The sequence below is a fragment of the Stylophora pistillata genome, chromosome 2 (assembly GCF_964205215.1).
Source record: "Stylophora pistillata chromosome 2, jaStyPist1.2, whole genome shotgun sequence".
NCBI lineage: Eukaryota > Metazoa > Cnidaria > Anthozoa > Scleractinia > Pocilloporidae > Stylophora > Stylophora pistillata.
The window spans coordinates 1,083,961-1,101,000 of NC_142520.1; the positions used below are offsets into that span (position 1 = coordinate 1,083,961).

Here is a 17,040-nt window from a genome sequence, read left to right on the forward strand (position 1 = left end):
AACAAGCCTGCCTATTTTTTCCAGGCGATGAGGTTGAGTAGACGAGCCTCACCCCAAAGCTACCCCCCCGTTCATGGTGATCCTCCAAGGGGGGGTAACTCTGACGTTTGAAGCTTGATTTTTTTATTATTTTGACGCTCGAGAGTTGAAGTTTAAGTCATTAGTCTAAACATGCCTGATATGACTATACTATATTTCAAAAACAGGATCTTTGTATTCTTGCTGAGTTTAAAAATAAATTTTACTTATTGTTAGGTGATAAAATGGTCACCATGCCACTTCAACTCGACAACTTTGAATAAATGGAAAAAGTGTGGGGATCAGTCTGTCTTTCAAGGCAAGTATTTTGATAAAGTGTACTCCTTTCTCAGGCTAGGCTATCGTTTCGAATACACAAATAAGATATTTTCTACAATCAGCGACAAGATTGTTTACACATTCACCCTTTAAACACCTAATTGGTTAAATTTTATCTCTTTTGTCTTCGTAACGTTAACCTATTCACCCCCTTCCCACCGAAACAATGTTTTATTGTGATTCAATGAACTTTTAGCCAATATTGAATGGGGAAGGGTGGGGACTGTTACTGATTTATAGTGAGGTAGAAACAGGAATGTTATAATCCAAGTAAATAGGCTAGGATTCTTCCGCCATGGTGTGTCAACTAATCAGTGAAGCTGGTTGTAGATGTAGTGAAGTTATGAATAAGAAGAGAGAGCTTTATTCAGTTGAATGATTAAGGAAACCAGTAAGGCATTGTATGAGTTGCTTCAGTCTAAACGTAATAGAGCTCTCAGAGATAGAGGTCAAGGTTTAACACTCCCCTAATTAATTAATTAATTAATAATTAATAATTAATAATTATTATTAATAATTATTAATAATAATTATTAACAATAATTAATAATTAATTAATTAATTAATTAAGTATGCTTAGTGAAATCAAGTCGTTTAAACGAGATTTTGTAAATAGATGTCTTTTTAACTTTACTTCTTGATGTTGTTTCTTTTCCGCTCTCGTTGGTGTGCAGTTCTTGTAACTACATGATTGGCTTTCAGTTTTCAGTCTCGGTGCTGTTGACAAAAATTTTAAGTCACTCATAAATTGTGTCCCATTCTTTAATGAAGACACTTACTTATATGTTGTGCAAGATTTAATGTAGAGAATCTAATTGAAATATCAAAACACTGACCTGCTGCCAAAAACGTAATCACAGTACTGTGTAACCAGTTTTGGAATAAACAAAATGGCGAAAACCTAATTCGTTTATATTCTCTTTTGGACCACAAACAGCGGCTCCTTACGCTGAACGAGTGAAACGGAGGCCCTTTCCCGCAGACTATTAAAGCAGGCTGACAAACAATCCATATCGAAATTTAGACCAGTGTTTCAGTTAGGTTTTCCACAAGTATAACCCACACCCTAACATAAGCCGAGAAATTTCGGAGATTTGAGATGCTAATGTTAATTGTATTTCCGCGTGATGATAGTTTTACAGCAACGAATGGATGGTGTGACGAGGTTACCAAGACACTAAGCATGTTTACCATTCGGATAAGTTTTCAAAAAATGGCAACCGGATTCCCAGAAATTTCAGCCCGAAACGAAACACATTAGGCTGGCAAATTCAAGCCAAAGAATTTGAGACAATCTATCAAAGGATTCGTTGCCGAAATTCGTGAAGAGATGCTGACGTTCATGCAAACTTTCAGCACGTGATTTACTATCTTGATTTGACAAGTGGCCAGCTTCAGTCACAGAAGGCTGAAATTGTGTGTTCTTTACTTGGGCTAAAATTCTGAGCAATCTGTGTACCATATGCCCACTGAATCAATGATAGAAATCTCTAAAAATCGTAAGGGGTAAGTAACGTATGTTACACTACCAAGATAGTTGATTGAGGCAACGATTCCTGTCACGCTCAGTAAGCTTTACGACATTGCGTTACATATGAAAGTAAGCCTCGTTTTGATCCATCATTCTAAGAAATAAGGCGGAAGCGTTGAGACGGACGAATCCATGCTTTCCACTTGTGGTGAACACCTGAAAATTGCTCCTTTTGGATTGCTCAGGGTTCTCTATTACAAGATATTCTGCTTTTTGGTTTTTTAAAATATAGAAGCCCTAATATGTAGGAGTACAAGCACCACATCGAGGTAAGCGCGTTAAAATCGTTGTTGTAATTGTCGACAATTCAACAGATCCATAGTGTTATTTGAGTTAAATAACCTAACAGTTTCCAAAGAATTATGGCTTCTAATTTACTCGGTAGGGATTTTATTTTCCCTCCAAAGACTCATCTGATTCTGGCCCTATTTGGGAGAACTTTCACAATATATATCGGCGTTCGAAGCTTTCTACTCCCTCTAAAACATCATTATTCTAAATCAGCTTGCATTGGGCGTGCTGCTTCTTATATTATATTACATCTATCTAAAGTTTTTCACAGACCCTGACCTAAATCATAATTCAAGGAAGTTATTATTCATTATCAGACTATAAGAACCTTTCGATCGAAAAGTAAATGATCGATTTAAGTGGAAAATCTCAAACCGTTCTCAACGATTGCAGACTGCGATGTTGACGAAATGTTTGTATTGCCCCTGAAACATGTTTTGAAAATAAATCATGACAGTAAATTTAACAAGTTTTCACCCATGTAATGAAATTTAAAATAGTGATCTTAGGGACGACATGATACCCATTAGTTCGTGGGTTTAAATTCTTGCAGTCGCACACAGTTCTGTGATATTATTTACGTATGTTTTTATGTCATCGTCAAGCGCTTCATCGCTTTTAATTTCCTTTATAAGTTAGCAAGGCAGTCTTCTTGTCGCATATATACTAGGTTCAGTGATTCAGTTATGTCCGTACAAAATGGTTTGTACGTGTATAAGTTAAGTTAAGTTCAGGGTCATAGATCTCGGCGAATTTTAATTAAATTACATTTCTGGACATATTTACGAAGCCGGCGTTTAAGAGAAAATTAAATACACAAGGGTAAAAATCTCTGACTGATATAAAGGATACGTCTTGTTCGCACTGCTGTTTTTAATTGTAGTTTGAAACATTTTGCATGAAACGCGCTACATGCGTAAATTTTTTACTGAGTCGTAAACACATTTGGTCTCTTCATTAGACGATTCAAATAGCTTCACGCGAGACGTTTACAACAACTCACGACTTAGACACAAAATTAGGGACCTTAGCAGTCAGGAAGGCAACGCCACTGAAGACGTCGATTAAAAAATAAATTTCCACTTTTAGTTCGAATTTCGAAAATGACGGCATGTGTTTACCGTCTCCTAGGGCGCCAGACCTCAACCTCAACATAATGCATAAAAGTAGCGTTGAGGGCCAAATGGAAATTAGAATAATTTGCCGTCGCGGTTTCGGTTCGCAGACGACGCAAATTTTGGTGATTTCACGTTGTTGTTTTGCAAAGGGCAGCTAAGAAATGAACAAAGTCTTAAAACACACGTGCTGGGCTATTCTTCTTCCAATTAGATCTTTTGTTTTTTTCACGTTCCCGTCGCCGTCGTGGTTTGCGTAAGGTCCCTAGTATTCGAAGAAAACGACTGGAAAAAATTTTGTTTTCTAGAAAAAAAACATACTTTAAATTAAACAAGTAGAACACATGAAGTTGAAGGTCTTAAATCAGTTTGCGCTTTATCCATGGCATATTGAACTCAATGGGGTGCAGAGTTATAACTGTTACAGATTCACATCGATAAGTTAATATTATTTCTGTCGCCGGTTCAGCACAGGGGTTTAATTTTAATGCAAAGCAGGTGTTGTCCATTTTTTCACTACTTTATCAATTCATTTTTTCATTCGTTGGTTTGTTCCTTCAATCGCTGAATTCTTAATTCATTCATTAATTCATTCATTTATTCAATTATATTTTCATCCTGGTCTCTTAGTTTTCAATCGTTTCTTCGTAAGTTTATTCTTTGTTTCAGTCACTCGCCAGATTCTCATTCAGATCCGTTTCGTGTGGTAAAGTACCATGTATACGGAGGGACATATGGAAACTATGTATTTTATGTATCAATTTTTTTGATTCACGTAGCCCTCATCTGTATTTTCCTTATGACTAGCACAAGAGGTGAAATGACTTTGACAAGGCATGTATTTCAGAATGGACACGACCCACAATTCTAATCGTTTGCTGATCAGTTTGTTACTTTCAGGGGCATGTGATTTTGGTCAGCTGTCTGGGGATAACTAAAATGGCCACCGCTCGCGACCCTAATGATTTGCTTCGTTCGAATAATGGCAAAGCAAATTTCCAACGTTTGGCTCGTCTGCTAATAACTGGAGGTACTGAACTGCTGAGAGAAATTTTTGACATGTTTTGTCCTCCAAATGATCTCCCAAAGTTGCTGAAAGATTCTAAGACAGAGGATAAGCTTAAAGCAGCAAAGCTCACCAAACCCCTGTGGGAATGCCTGTACCCTTTCCCAGGGGTATACGGCAAGTCAGAAGACTTTGATATTACCTTACTCTTCAGACTACTCAGAACACTTTTCGCGCTGACGCCACCTACGACAGGGTGGGACGAACTACCAGCAAGTGGAGATCACAGTTTGGAAGCAGATTTATCGAGAATTAAATACTACCGGAACTCCATCTATGGTCATGTAAAACAAAACATGGAGATATCAGACGAAGACGAGTTTTTATCCTTATGGAGGGAGATAAGTGGGGCCCTTGTAAGGATTGCAGGACACATCAGCCATGAGAAGAAAATAGAATGGCAGGAAGCGATTGATAACTTTTTGATAGATCCCCTCACGGAGGAGGATGAAAGAAATTTGGAGGAACTACTCACTTGGTATCGCAGCGATATGGAAGTTAAGAAATCTGTAGAGAAACTAGAAACCACAACCCAGGAAGTGAAAGACCAGATAGGAGAGCTGCATCAGAGTATAGAGCAGCTTGGAAAGCTGCATCAGAGCATGGATCGGAAGCTAACCACCTTAACTGAAAGCCCACGAGATGGAGGTCAGTTGAATTTTTCTTCGTTTCTTTCCAATATTACAGGATAAAGAAATTAATGAGCGATTTGCATTCAAGAAAACATCCCGGACAGAGGGAAAAAACAACAGGAATTCTCAAATATTGGGAAAATGTTCCTGAAACCTTATCGTATTTGACGAATTTCGTAACGGAAGGTTTCGTCAAGGCTCAAAAAGCAGCCTTTTGTGGAGAGAGAAGGTTATAATGGCATGTCTCATTAGTTGGTATAGGGAATAGCAAACAGTTGAGAGGTTTTGGTAGACTCCCATGCACGATGAAAGGTGGACATTACAGTTTTCTGTACCATTAACTTGGGGTTATACATTATTTCGTACCAGCTCGACTTGCTTTGCGAATTGACTGCCACATACCCGGCCCACAAGTGGGAGCCTGTGAGATAGCAGAAGAAACAAGAGCCTCTGTTGTCGGAATTCCCTACCCTACCACTCAAGCAGGAGCCTCTGGGGTAGCAGCAACCTCACGCGAAGAAGGAACAAGAGCCTTTATTGCCGGGAGCCCCTCTCCAAACACTCAAGCAGGAACCTCAGAGATAGCAGAAACTTCGCAGGAAGAAGGAGCAATAACCTCTGTCGCTGGGAACCCCTCTCCTACCACTCAAGAGGTTTTAAATCTGGCTGCATATAAGTACCTAAACACAATTGACCCCTCTAAACCAGAGGAACTGAATGGATTTGTACAATACTTGAAGGTGGTGCGTCAAGTGTTGATTGTGGAGACAAAGCCTGGCAGTTTAATGATCATTGTGGAATGCAGCTCCTTGGAGATACTTGACGGTCTGTGGGACGACTATTGCTCAGATCATCTGAACAAGATGGCACAAAACCTTGTTACAAAGGAACTTTTGGATGAACTTGGTCTTCTGGATGTAAAGCTCACGGTAACCATTCTGGAAGATGAGTACAAAAAGTGTCGAGAGTATTTCTTACAGCAGTCTGGTAAGTGTAGTAACTGAGATGCTTACTACTTTTATATTTCATCACGTTTTCTAAAATAAAACCCTCTCTGAGTCACAATGCTTTAAACTGTTTTTGTCTTGATGATCGCTGTTATCGAGTACAATCTGTTTTTCTCTTATTTCTAAATTGATAGAGATGTCATTAACGGAATCAGAACGCGCGCAAAAACATGTTTGTTTTCCATTTGCTTTGACAAAGATTTTTGTAAGCGTCTGTGACAATTACTTGCGTTAGAAGTCCAATTATTGAGGTTTTTCCAACAAAATGGTAAAAATAAATGCACATTTCATGTCTTTTTTAAGATGGTTTATCTTGGTTAATAATTTGCAGCCTTAATATTTTGTTTATCAGGTATAACTTTATTTAAATAATAACTGTAGTTATAAATTTTAATTATTTTTTAATTAGAGAGAGCATCTCGTCAAAATGTTGTAACTATTAGCTAATAGAAAATATTCACTTACATCAAATAGAGAATAAAGATGCACGTCCTCAAGAAAATGTTCAAGAAACTTCTGAAGAAAGCACAAATATATCTGATAAAGATGGTCAACAAAGTGATCTATCTAGATTGAGATCTGAACGAGAAACCTGGCAGGAAGTTAGGCCTCATGGCCGGCGTTCCAGACCTCAAGCGGATGGTGGTAAGAGCAATCCCCCGTCACTTAAAATGTTTAGAACACACTAGATCTTAATACTTCTACCCTCACAAAACGTTTTTAAAGTAGCACGTGATTATACACAGGTATGTCTGTATCAATTTATATTGAATCAATGAAATGACACGGGACTCAGTTTTTTACAAGACTTTGTTGAACTGAATACCTCCTGTATAAATGTTTGTTCTAATGAAACGAGGGATGTTGTGAAATAGGCTGTTTACTTTGAACTTGGTTAGAAATGGTGATTGAAAGGTACGTGTAAGTTCTGTAGGAACTATGTTGTTGACTTGAATTTAGATATGACTGAAACGTTTGACGTCTTTATTCCAGCAGAAACAGAACGAGGTAGGGGTCGAGGCAATGAGACAAATCGCGGGACGCCTCGAGGGAAACCCTCTGGTGGTTGGACACGTTCTTTACAAAAGAAAGGGAATGAAGGAGCGGTAAGGGCACATTATGACGATGGTCGTGGGAAGAGAGGAGACCCAAGACGAGGAAGAGGACGAGGGCGAGGACAAGGACAAGGACGAGGCTTTGACAATACACGAGGAGGACTGCAGTACAGAGGAGGTAGATGAGCGGTATAAAATAGAATGAACAAATAGAGGATGAATAAATGAATAAGCCAGGAAATAGATAAATTAGAATCCAACAATGGTAATTCCTTTAGATGGCACTTAGGCCACTTTTTAAGGTCGAATTGGATTTGCGTGGGTTTTTTTTTTTCGAAGGAGGAAAACCAGAAGCCAGAGTAAAAGTATCGAGTAAAACACATGTGACGCCAAATTAGGGTTAGTTGCCTTCTGTAGGATTTCCATTCTAACGTAGAAATGCTCAGTAACGCTAGAACTGACGAAGGAAGATATTCCTTATGATAAAAGATTATTGCTTTAAAATCTGCCGCAGAAAACTTCAGTGCAAATTAATCTGCTCCTGAAGTAACCTCTTTCCCAGGGTCTCTTATCTTCCCGTAACCTGGAGCGAGAGAATAGAGACCCTGGTCTAGGCTGGTGACGTGTCTTCGAGATATTAGCAGATTACAAATTAGCGGTTTGAGGGAGGGGCAGATAAGTGGGAATTTCTCTCTGCTTAGTCCGCTTGTGAGCGTAGCTTGTCGGTAATCAAAACAAACTACACGTGGAGCGTTTCGAACCGAATTATGTCAACTGGGAATATTCTGCAGACGCCCAAAAAGATCAGAAAATCTTCTACAACGTAAATATCAGTTGTTGCAGTCTTTTAAAATCAGTTAGAGACGTATCTTGCTCCAAGAACATTTATGCAAAAAAAAAACGCGCATTGCTCGCCGCTGTTGAGGACATTTATGGCCAGCCATTGAGACAAGAAAAATTTTAGCCACATCTCTTATGTAGGCCTTGTGAAAGACACTTGAAAAAATGTTATTTCCTTCAAAACGGCGATCATTGAAAGTCAGAGTTCTTTTGAAACAGTGAAGCGATTTACAGAAATATCACCATATGTGCCACGCACCTTGGCCAAAAGTGCAGGGGAATCTGAGATAAGAAGCCGTCGCGGTCTAAATTTCGTTACAGTATACACAAATGCAGTCTTTTCCAGGAAAGGAGGTTAAAAACTTTTATGTTCGATGGTATTTTGCCAGATTTGTTTTTAGTTACGTCTCGATGGTCCTAGATACCTCTTTGCCGCTTCCGAGTTGCGAGTATTTTTACGAAAGGTGACAAATTTCTTTCAGAATGAGCTACCTTTGATTGATTCAGCCGCTGTCTGAGATATTGGGGAAGATCATGACCAAGACCATGAAAATTCGTACACACATTTTTTTCTGCTCGTTTAACCGATCTCCCTTTTCTAGTACCTAGTTCCTTCAGAAGAGGAAAAATATGTGCACCCGATTGCGTGTACTTGTTCGCTTTCCTTTGTTTACATAATTTGACGTGCCAGTGTTCATTTAATCACAAATAAACTTCCGGCTGCCGGTGCTCCTTCTTATTTGATTTTTAATAAGGGCGTTCAATAACAACTGGATGAAATGACAAGGAAGGTACAGGTAGTTGACTGTTTAACTTCTCGAAGAAGAGTGTAGGAAGAAGATGAAAAATCAGATTTACCGTATCCTGTCTGGACTTGTTTGGAACTTAAATTGAGGTTACAATACCTACTCCGAGATATAGCGACTTGAAGGCTGCTATAAAACATGGCGACCTGAACTACGATAGCGTCGATTTGAAGATGATAAAGGATACGAGGCAAACATCGAGCAAACAAACGACTCTTCCCTGAGAATTCTTTTTACCCTGTAAAAACGCGACCAGCCCAAACCAGGGTCTCTCTTCTCTCGCTCCAGGGGGCGATGAGATGAGAAACCCTGGGAACGAGGATGCTCCTTAAGACTGCCTTTCGAAATTTTTTCTTTCAATTTCAAGAAGGACCAGTAGGTAAAATTTGATACGATGACCCGTCTGGCCTTCCCATTCAGTCGTTATGGACATAATGTCATCTCTGTTTTGTTTAACTGGCCGTTTAATTGCACTCTCTCCGGAAAAAGTTTCGAAAGCGCTAAGTTTGATAGTTTAAACTTTCAGGGATATGATGATTTGAAACGATTTAAGAGCAACGTCTTGAAGGTAATTTTTTTGTTCTACTTCTGCCAGGGGCACATGGCCACCAAAGTGGGGCTGAGCCTCGTCAACGTTCAGATGCAGCTTCCCGAGGATTCAAACAGGCCAACATCAAGTATGAGTGGAACAAATTGTACGTACTGGGTTTACACTACAGAACAACACCAGATGCTGTAAAGAATTACATTGAAAGAATAAGCGGTTATGATGTGAAGTATGTCGAGTGGTTTAAACCAAATGGAAAAGCCATTGTGACGTTAAACACCCCTAAAATTCAAGGTAATCACAAAAGGTATCAGAATATCTGAATATAGCAGGATGTGTAATCATTAGGGTTCAACGTCAATCGTTTAATCGTTGGTGCATGCGATTGTGGGTCACTAGGCTCGATTTCAGACTTGCATGTGATTGTGTTGGCTGTCAAGTGATAGATGATGGATTTCGAAACTCAGTGGATTATTCGTAATTAGATATATCATATTTTGGTTACAGGTTTTGCGGAAATTCTCGAAGCAGCGAAGAAAAGGCCCCTTGAAGGTGTACAAGTCTTATTAGAAAGAGCCCCTGAGTGCAAAAGCATATTTGCGAGCGGATTTTCGGAAAGAACTACACAAGATGAAGTAGTAAGCTTCTTTAAAGAATGGGGTGAAATAGCAGATGTTTCATTCAGCGATCCATGGGACGAAAAAGTGAAGGAAAAGAGAGTTATTGTGTACTTCAAACACAAGAATAGTAAGTCATTTTATGAATATAACCTTCTTTTAACAGTTTTGAAAGTTTCATCTGATGCAGTAAATTTTTCACTTTACTTTGGCTTGCGAGTCGGCCCAAAATGTGTAGTGTCTTTTCAACAACTTTATATTGGAATTTGCTTGGATTTATAAAAGTAGAGGGAATTTTTTCCAGTGATACAACATTCTGTTTTAGATTCCACCAAGTGTTGAAGGGAAAGCCTTTGAAAAATACATCAATCAATTAATAGATTCAAGGATCCAAATATGGAAGATGAATAGCTCAGTTGAAAAAAGAAAAAAGAGTACAGATAACAAGAAGTTATGTTTTTGGTTTTTTGAAAGTTCATGCGTGGTCGACTCCATGCACCCAAAGAAAAAGGAAAAAAACTTTGAACGACTAAAAATTGTGGGGGAGGGGCTTGGAAGCAACGAACAAATCAATCAATATGGTCGTTGCAAGTCTTATGGCAGGAGAAGAAGCCCTGCAATATGGTTATGCTTATATCCCCTCACCCCTCACCCCTCACCCCCAACCCCCTTCGCCCCCCTCCCCCCCCGCATTCTCTTGAATAGTGGCCGGTTCTTAATGATTTCCTTTTTCTACAGGTGTTTTACAATCTAGGGATGATCACTTTTTTCATGATAAACCTTTGCATGTGGAGGCTTTTTATCCTTTTATGGGAACACTGACACCTGTTGATGAACCGTCAAAGTCAACCCGTCCAACCTCAGGTGAAGTGGAAGGAGACAGACAGCCTGAGTTTTACAAACCTGTGGACAAAGACATCATGGAATTTTTGATGAAGTCCAACCAAGAATCTAGACTGAGGGAACGTCTTCATTCAAATGAACATGCCGGGTTACGGTGGAAAAACGGCGAAGAATATGCGCTGATCAAATATGACAGCACTGGCAAGAAACGCGATAAGGAATTTGAAGAGAAAGCATGGAAAATTCGCTGTTCTGAAATAATCGATTCATTTATTGCTAGTTGCGCCACGAAAGAATTTTCCGTAGACGAAGAGATTTGGGAAGCAGTAGCCGATCAATTACCACAGCTAGAAGGGTTTCTGCCAAAGTTCACAGCGCACGTTAAGTTATTGAAAGACTCGCGTACCGTTAAGTTAGTTTGTCAACAATCAAACATGTCAGATTTTGGGGAAAAAGTTGAGGGTCGACTGGGGGTCATTCAGCAGCAAGAAGACGAGAAAAAGCTGGAGAGGAGGACACTGACTGATATAGCAAGCGAGAAGCTACTTCTCTTTCAAAATGCTCGGATTGAGGACATTTTGAAGAAGAAATTTTTGCAAAATATTCAAGTTAAGATCAGTATGGGTAACAAAAACCTTGAAATAAAAACACCCAAGGGATACATGGCATCCGTCATTCCTTATCTCCGACAGCGTCAAGACGAAGTAGACCAAAACTCAATAGCTTTTCCACCGGAAATTATAGAGATACTAAAAACCAAGGCTGGACGAAGAAAGATGACTGAAGAATTGCCAGATGGATGTGCTTTTAACGTTGACGACAGAAGCAAAAAAGTTATTCTTCTTGGGAGAACAACCCCCGAAACCCAGCAAGGCAGAATCAAGGCGAAAGAAGTACTAATAAGTAACCATGATGTCACCTTAAGCGCCAGGGATAACCACCTGATATCTTCAAAGAAGTGGGACGACCTATGTAAGAAGTTGGTGAAACGCCTCACGATCCGCCACAAACGTGAATTGACCTGCATAGCCGTCTTTGGCTTCAAAAAAGACGTAACGGAAGCCATAAAAAGAATGAGGGACTTTCTTAATGAAAAGAAAGCAACAGAAGGTGAAACAAGACTTACTACGCAAATTCATCGACAATTCTTCAAGAATTATTACAAAGACGAACTGCAAAAAATCACGGATGAGCTTTACCATTTTGGTGTTAAAATTGTTGTAGATGAAAGTGGAGAGAGTGTCAAATATTCTGGCAATGAAGAGGGCGTGAAAGAAGCTGAGGAGAGGATCTACATTCTGCTGGAGAACATCAAAGAAAAGAGTTTCTCAATTTCTTTACCTGGTATGCAAACTTTCCTGACTCAGGAAGAGGGAGGGCGTTTGATAGAATCTGTTGAAATGGAGAACAAATGTATCATCAAATTAACAGACGAAGTAGCGGAACAAGAAGATGATGATGCTGACAGTGACAATGATGAACCATTGAGCGACGACAAGGTAAACGAAGAGGAGCTCGAAAACGTACAAACCTTCTCTACCTCTGAGGGGAAAAAGGTCACGTGGAAGATAGGAAATATCACAGAAGAACAGGTTTGTTCCAGTTCTGATGTCTGCTAGTTTTTTCCTTGCGATACGGAAGGGTAAGATATTACCCTTACATATCATTTTTTTAATAACCTTTTTTTCATACCAGTTCACTTGTTCTGTTGCTCATTTAAATGACTCTTTTACTTCTATAGGGTCTGCTGCCTTATAAACGTGACTTGGTATCGCTAGGTTTAACTTGTGTGAATTTCATTGCTCTAGTCCATCGTATAACTTTCACTTACCTTTATTATAGGCTGATGTTCTGGTTTGCTCAGTTGGGTCAAAATTCAATCTTGCCATCGGTGCCATTGCACATGCTATGAGTAAAGCTGCTGGTCCAGATTTACAAGATCAGTTGAGAATAAAGACATTGGGAAAACAATTTGGTGAGGGCGACATCGTTCACACTGGCCCAGGAAACCTTAACTGTCGTTATGTAATTCACTGTGTTTGCTGCCCATGGAAAGGAAATCGTGAACAGGAGCAGGTCAGACTTACAATGAAAAGGGCTTAGTTGAATGTTTTGAAACTCAAAATATTGTTACCTTTATGTCATTTTGTGTGGCAATACCTTTGCTGATCATTGTCCTGGATTAGAAAAAATGTCTTGAGATTCCTGTTTTCAAGAAAATTCATACACCTAGCAAAATATAGCGATAAATATTATTAGATGCAATATACAACCCTGGAAATCTTAATAGCCAGGCTGATCGAGTTTTACCTTAGTAAATAACAGTAAAAAGCCTTTAGCTTAAAAGATATGTTATTCAGTATGGAGATGTAAAAGATTCGAGCTACAGAATTCATGCTCCGGTGCTCTACCACTGAGCTATAGTGAGCCAAGGTTTGTGGAGAACACACATCCAGTATACTGTTAGGATTAGCAACAAAGCTACTTAGTTTTAAGGAAACGGGCAGCTTTAATTAGGTTTTTTTTGTATTTCTTTCACAGCTTCTTCGAGAACTGTTTCGGAAGTGCTTCGACAAAGCATCAGAGCTTGGTGCATGTTCTATAAGCCTGCCGCTAGTTGGAACTGGTAACCTTGGTTTCCCATATGACACTGCGGTCCAGATTATGATCCAGGCAGCAGTCGACTACAGCCGCTCAAATCCAGATTCACCTCTGGAAGAGATTAAGTTTGTCGTGTTTGGCAAAGATCAGGATGGAGTTGAAATGTTCACGGAGAAATTTAGAGATTTCAAAGGAGAACAGAAGCCCAGGCTGAAAACTCGAAAACCAGAAGTTCGCAAAAACAAGCCAACCCCTGCTCTGTCTGAATTTTGTTCTAAAGAAGTCTGCGTTGAAGAAATGATGTTAAAGGTCACGAAAGGAGACATCACCGAGGAAAGTTCCGATGCCATTTTTAATATTGTAACTAAGGATCTTAACATGAAATTTGGAAATTTGAGTAGAGCCATCATAGAGGCAAGTGGTAGCACTGTAGAAAAAGAGTTAAAGTCAAAAGCCCCTCAACAGCCAGCTGGATCCGTTGTGATCACATCTGCCGGACGGCTGTCTACAAAGCACATCGCACATATGGTTGTGGGACCTGTAACCAAGAAAAATCTTCAGACATGCGTTGAGAAAGCACTGGAAAAAGTGGATTCCTCGGGATTGAAATCCGTGTCCATTCCAGCCGTTGGTAGTGGTGGGTTAGGTCAAACTGCGGACGAATCGGCAGAACTGGTCTTCGGGGCAATCCGCACATTTATGGCCAAACCGCCACGTTCAATTCAGGAGATCAGAGTCGTAGTTTTCGACAATTCTGTCACTGCAGCATTCGTGGCAGAGTTGGAAGTAATCCAGCGAGAAATTGGTGACTCTCCCCATCCTGACGACGAAGACGATGATCCAGGATACTTCGAAATGAGCTCAGAAGCATCCATCGATGTATTGACGAGAAGACGGCCCCAGAAGATCGTCATTCATGCTCGGTCAGAGTCATTAGATGCAATTATGGCAGCCTTGAAAGACGGTGTAGAAAAAGCCTGCGGCAAACCTCGCGTTATCAAGAACGAAATTATAAGTCGTCTTTCCAAAAGGTGCATGCGAGAGCTGAAACGGATATCTCGGGCTCGAGATGTGAGACTGGGGCAACCAGAGCCGAACATGTTAACACTGGAAGGACTACCAAAAGATGTAATGGACGTCAACTCAGAAGTTTGGGATGTAATCCAAGAGCAGATGGAGAGAGAACATAAAGAGGAGCGTGCAGAACAGATGTCTAAAACCGTGCAATGGTACTTAGTCAATCCAGGAGGAAAACTCGCTGCTTTGGAAAAAATGGCCAATAATGAAATAGAGTCAGCTTATAAAGAGAAGAAACCGTCCCTTTTATTCACATACAAGGACCTGAAGGCTGAAATCAACTTCGGCAACAAAGAGGTCACTTTCCTGAGAACTGGCGCCATCAAAAAGGCCCTTCGTAAAGATGGTAAGGGCTGTGACACGGCTCCGTATCTTACGTCTCGTCTCTAAGACCGGGTTAAATATAGACCGCCTTAAGAGACGTGTATGGAAATATTGAAAGAGAGTTACATTAAGGGGTTTTACCCATATACTTCTACCTTACTTTGCAAACTTAGCTGATTTCAGAGTTTTACTTTTACAAATCCAACCAATTCTGTAATTTCATCAAATTGTCACACAGTCGAACCTCCCGTAAGCGACCACCCAAAATGTCAAGACTAGGTGGTCACTTACGGGAGGTGGTCGCTTTTGAGAGTCCATACCATATTGGGTCAGAGACTAACCCCATGCGCCAGTTCCCACCTAAGCCTATATAAGAACTTTTAGTAGCCACAAAAATATGTAAGCTTTCCAAGACATTTAAGGTCGCTTCTTTTAAGACTGATAGAGTTCTGTGTAATGTATGTGCATACTTTTAATTTTTAAATGTTTTATTCATGTGAGAAGTCAATTTCGAGAAAAACTCCAGTACTTCTGATTGAGAAATTTCCTTCTCTTGTACTACCCAGGAATGCGATAATGTTACAACACCTCGTTATCCAGTTTCCGTTGTATTATCTGTTAAGTGATCGCTTACGGGAGATTAAAAACAAACGAAAATTTCAAACCTTTGGCTCTAAAAGTGGTCGCGATCGCTTACAAGAGGTTCCAAATATAGTGAGTTGACTTGGAAACTTTTGGTATTTTTGAAAACTGGTCGCTGAGGAGAGATGGTCGCTTTCGACTGTATGTCAAACATCAATGATATTGTTAAGGCTTTTTTCTGTTATACCAACAGTGCTTCCTCTTCCTGATGAATGGGATCCCCAACCTCGAGACGACCGCGGGAAAGAGGAGATCCTATACATGGTCTGTCTCTCAGAGGACTCTCAAGAATATAAAGCGGTTGAGGAGAAATTCCTTCGTTCACTGAGTGGAAAAGTGGTCATTAAAAAGATCGAGAGAATTCAAAATCCGTCAATGTTTAATTCGTACATGTTGCGGAAACAAACCATGGATGAAAAGAATGGAACCATCGACAACGAACTAGAACTCTTTCACGGAACGAAGCCTGACAGCGTGAAGGAGATCAACGTGCAGGGATTTAATAGAAGTTTGTGCGGCGTTCATGGTATGTACAGATATAAATGATGTAAATATAAGATATAGATATAAATCATGTGAATATAAGATATAAATATAATTGCTTGTAATCAAGTAGTGACTGGATGCAAGGAGAGGATGGATCCTTTTGTATGTGTTTTACAGACCAGTTTTTTTTCCTACATTCTAACTTGTGCCTCTCATTCATACGCATAACCTCCTAGCCTAACCCCTCTTTCATGCTATATGACTTGTAGGTACAGTAGTTTTAGTAATTGTCATTCAAAATGACTTAGCTGCAGTCTTTTACTTTCTAAGGAGTAACAACAAAATTGTACCTCACACAGGTGCAGCGTTTGGCGACGGTGTCTACTTTGCAAAAGATGCTTCTTATTCTTTGACATATTCTCAACCAGGCCCAAATGATGAACGCCGCATGTATTTAGCGAGAGTGCTGGTTGGAAAGTACACTGCTGGCGAGCAACGATTGAAAAAACCTCCTCCCAAAGACCCCAGCAAACCAGAAATCCTGTTCGACTCGGTGGTGAATAGGTCGGAAGATCCGACAATTTTTGTGGTTTTTAATGATTATCATGCCTACCCGAAATACCTAATTACCTTTGAGGAGACCTAAAGGTAGTTGAAATGCCCTTCATTCCGAGCGAAGGGCTCTGACGAAGAGCTAACGCTCGAAACGTCAGCTATTTAACTCTTTACGGTGGCCAATTTATAATTCAACTTAGTTCATATTACCAAATTACCTTACTACCCCCACCGACGCAGCACCACAGTTTCTTTAGAAACTTAGCCCTTGTATTCATATTGGAACAGTAGTTGAATAGGTCAATTAATAAATGGTTAAGGCTTCGTACACCTTAAGCTGGATTTCAATGAAGTAGCACACAAGAATTACTGTTAGTAGAAGAGCTTTGAACGGTGTTATAGCTTTTGATGAAAGAAAATAAATCACTGATGTAAGAAGCTGGAAAATTGACTTTGCGTTGCCTTAGATTTGACCCCTACACACGGTTTCTCCTCCACAAACGATATAATCTAATCATCGCAGCTATTATGCGATTATTTGTCGTTGAAAGTAGTTAGTGCTTGCTGGGATGATAAAAATCACAACAGAAAATGAAAGGTTGATCTTGAGGTTTAAAAAGACGGCATGTCTATTTTAGGTACAACAAG

General features: G+C 39.8%; 1 protein-coding gene across 3 annotated transcripts; it reads left to right on the forward strand.

Annotated features, from left to right (window-relative positions):
* Positions 1–1,977: 1,977 nt before the first annotated feature.
* On the forward strand, positions 1,978–16,839 carry LOC111341437 (uncharacterized). 3 transcript variants are annotated; one of them, XM_088748462.1, is made up of 12 exons: positions 1,978–2,157; positions 4,181–5,008; positions 5,362–5,979; positions 6,474–6,644; positions 6,993–7,232; positions 9,296–9,541; positions 9,755–9,994; positions 10,603–12,299; positions 12,550–12,783; positions 13,249–14,731; positions 15,545–15,877; positions 16,197–16,839. In XM_088748462.1, exons 2-12 carry the CDS (start codon positions 4,234–4,236, stop codon positions 16,481–16,483), a joined length of 6,324 nt encoding a protein of 2,107 aa, XP_088604588.1. In that variant the 5' UTR covers positions 1,978–2,157; positions 4,181–4,233; the 3' UTR covers positions 16,484–16,839. The 3 variants fall into 3 exon arrangements, with proteins under 3 accessions (XP_088604588.1, XP_022804139.2, XP_088604589.1); XM_022948404.2 differs by having other exon boundaries at positions 4,195–5,008; XM_088748463.1 differs by having other exon boundaries at positions 4,195–5,008; positions 6,996–7,232.
* The last annotated feature ends 201 nt before the right edge of the window (positions 16,840–17,040 follow it).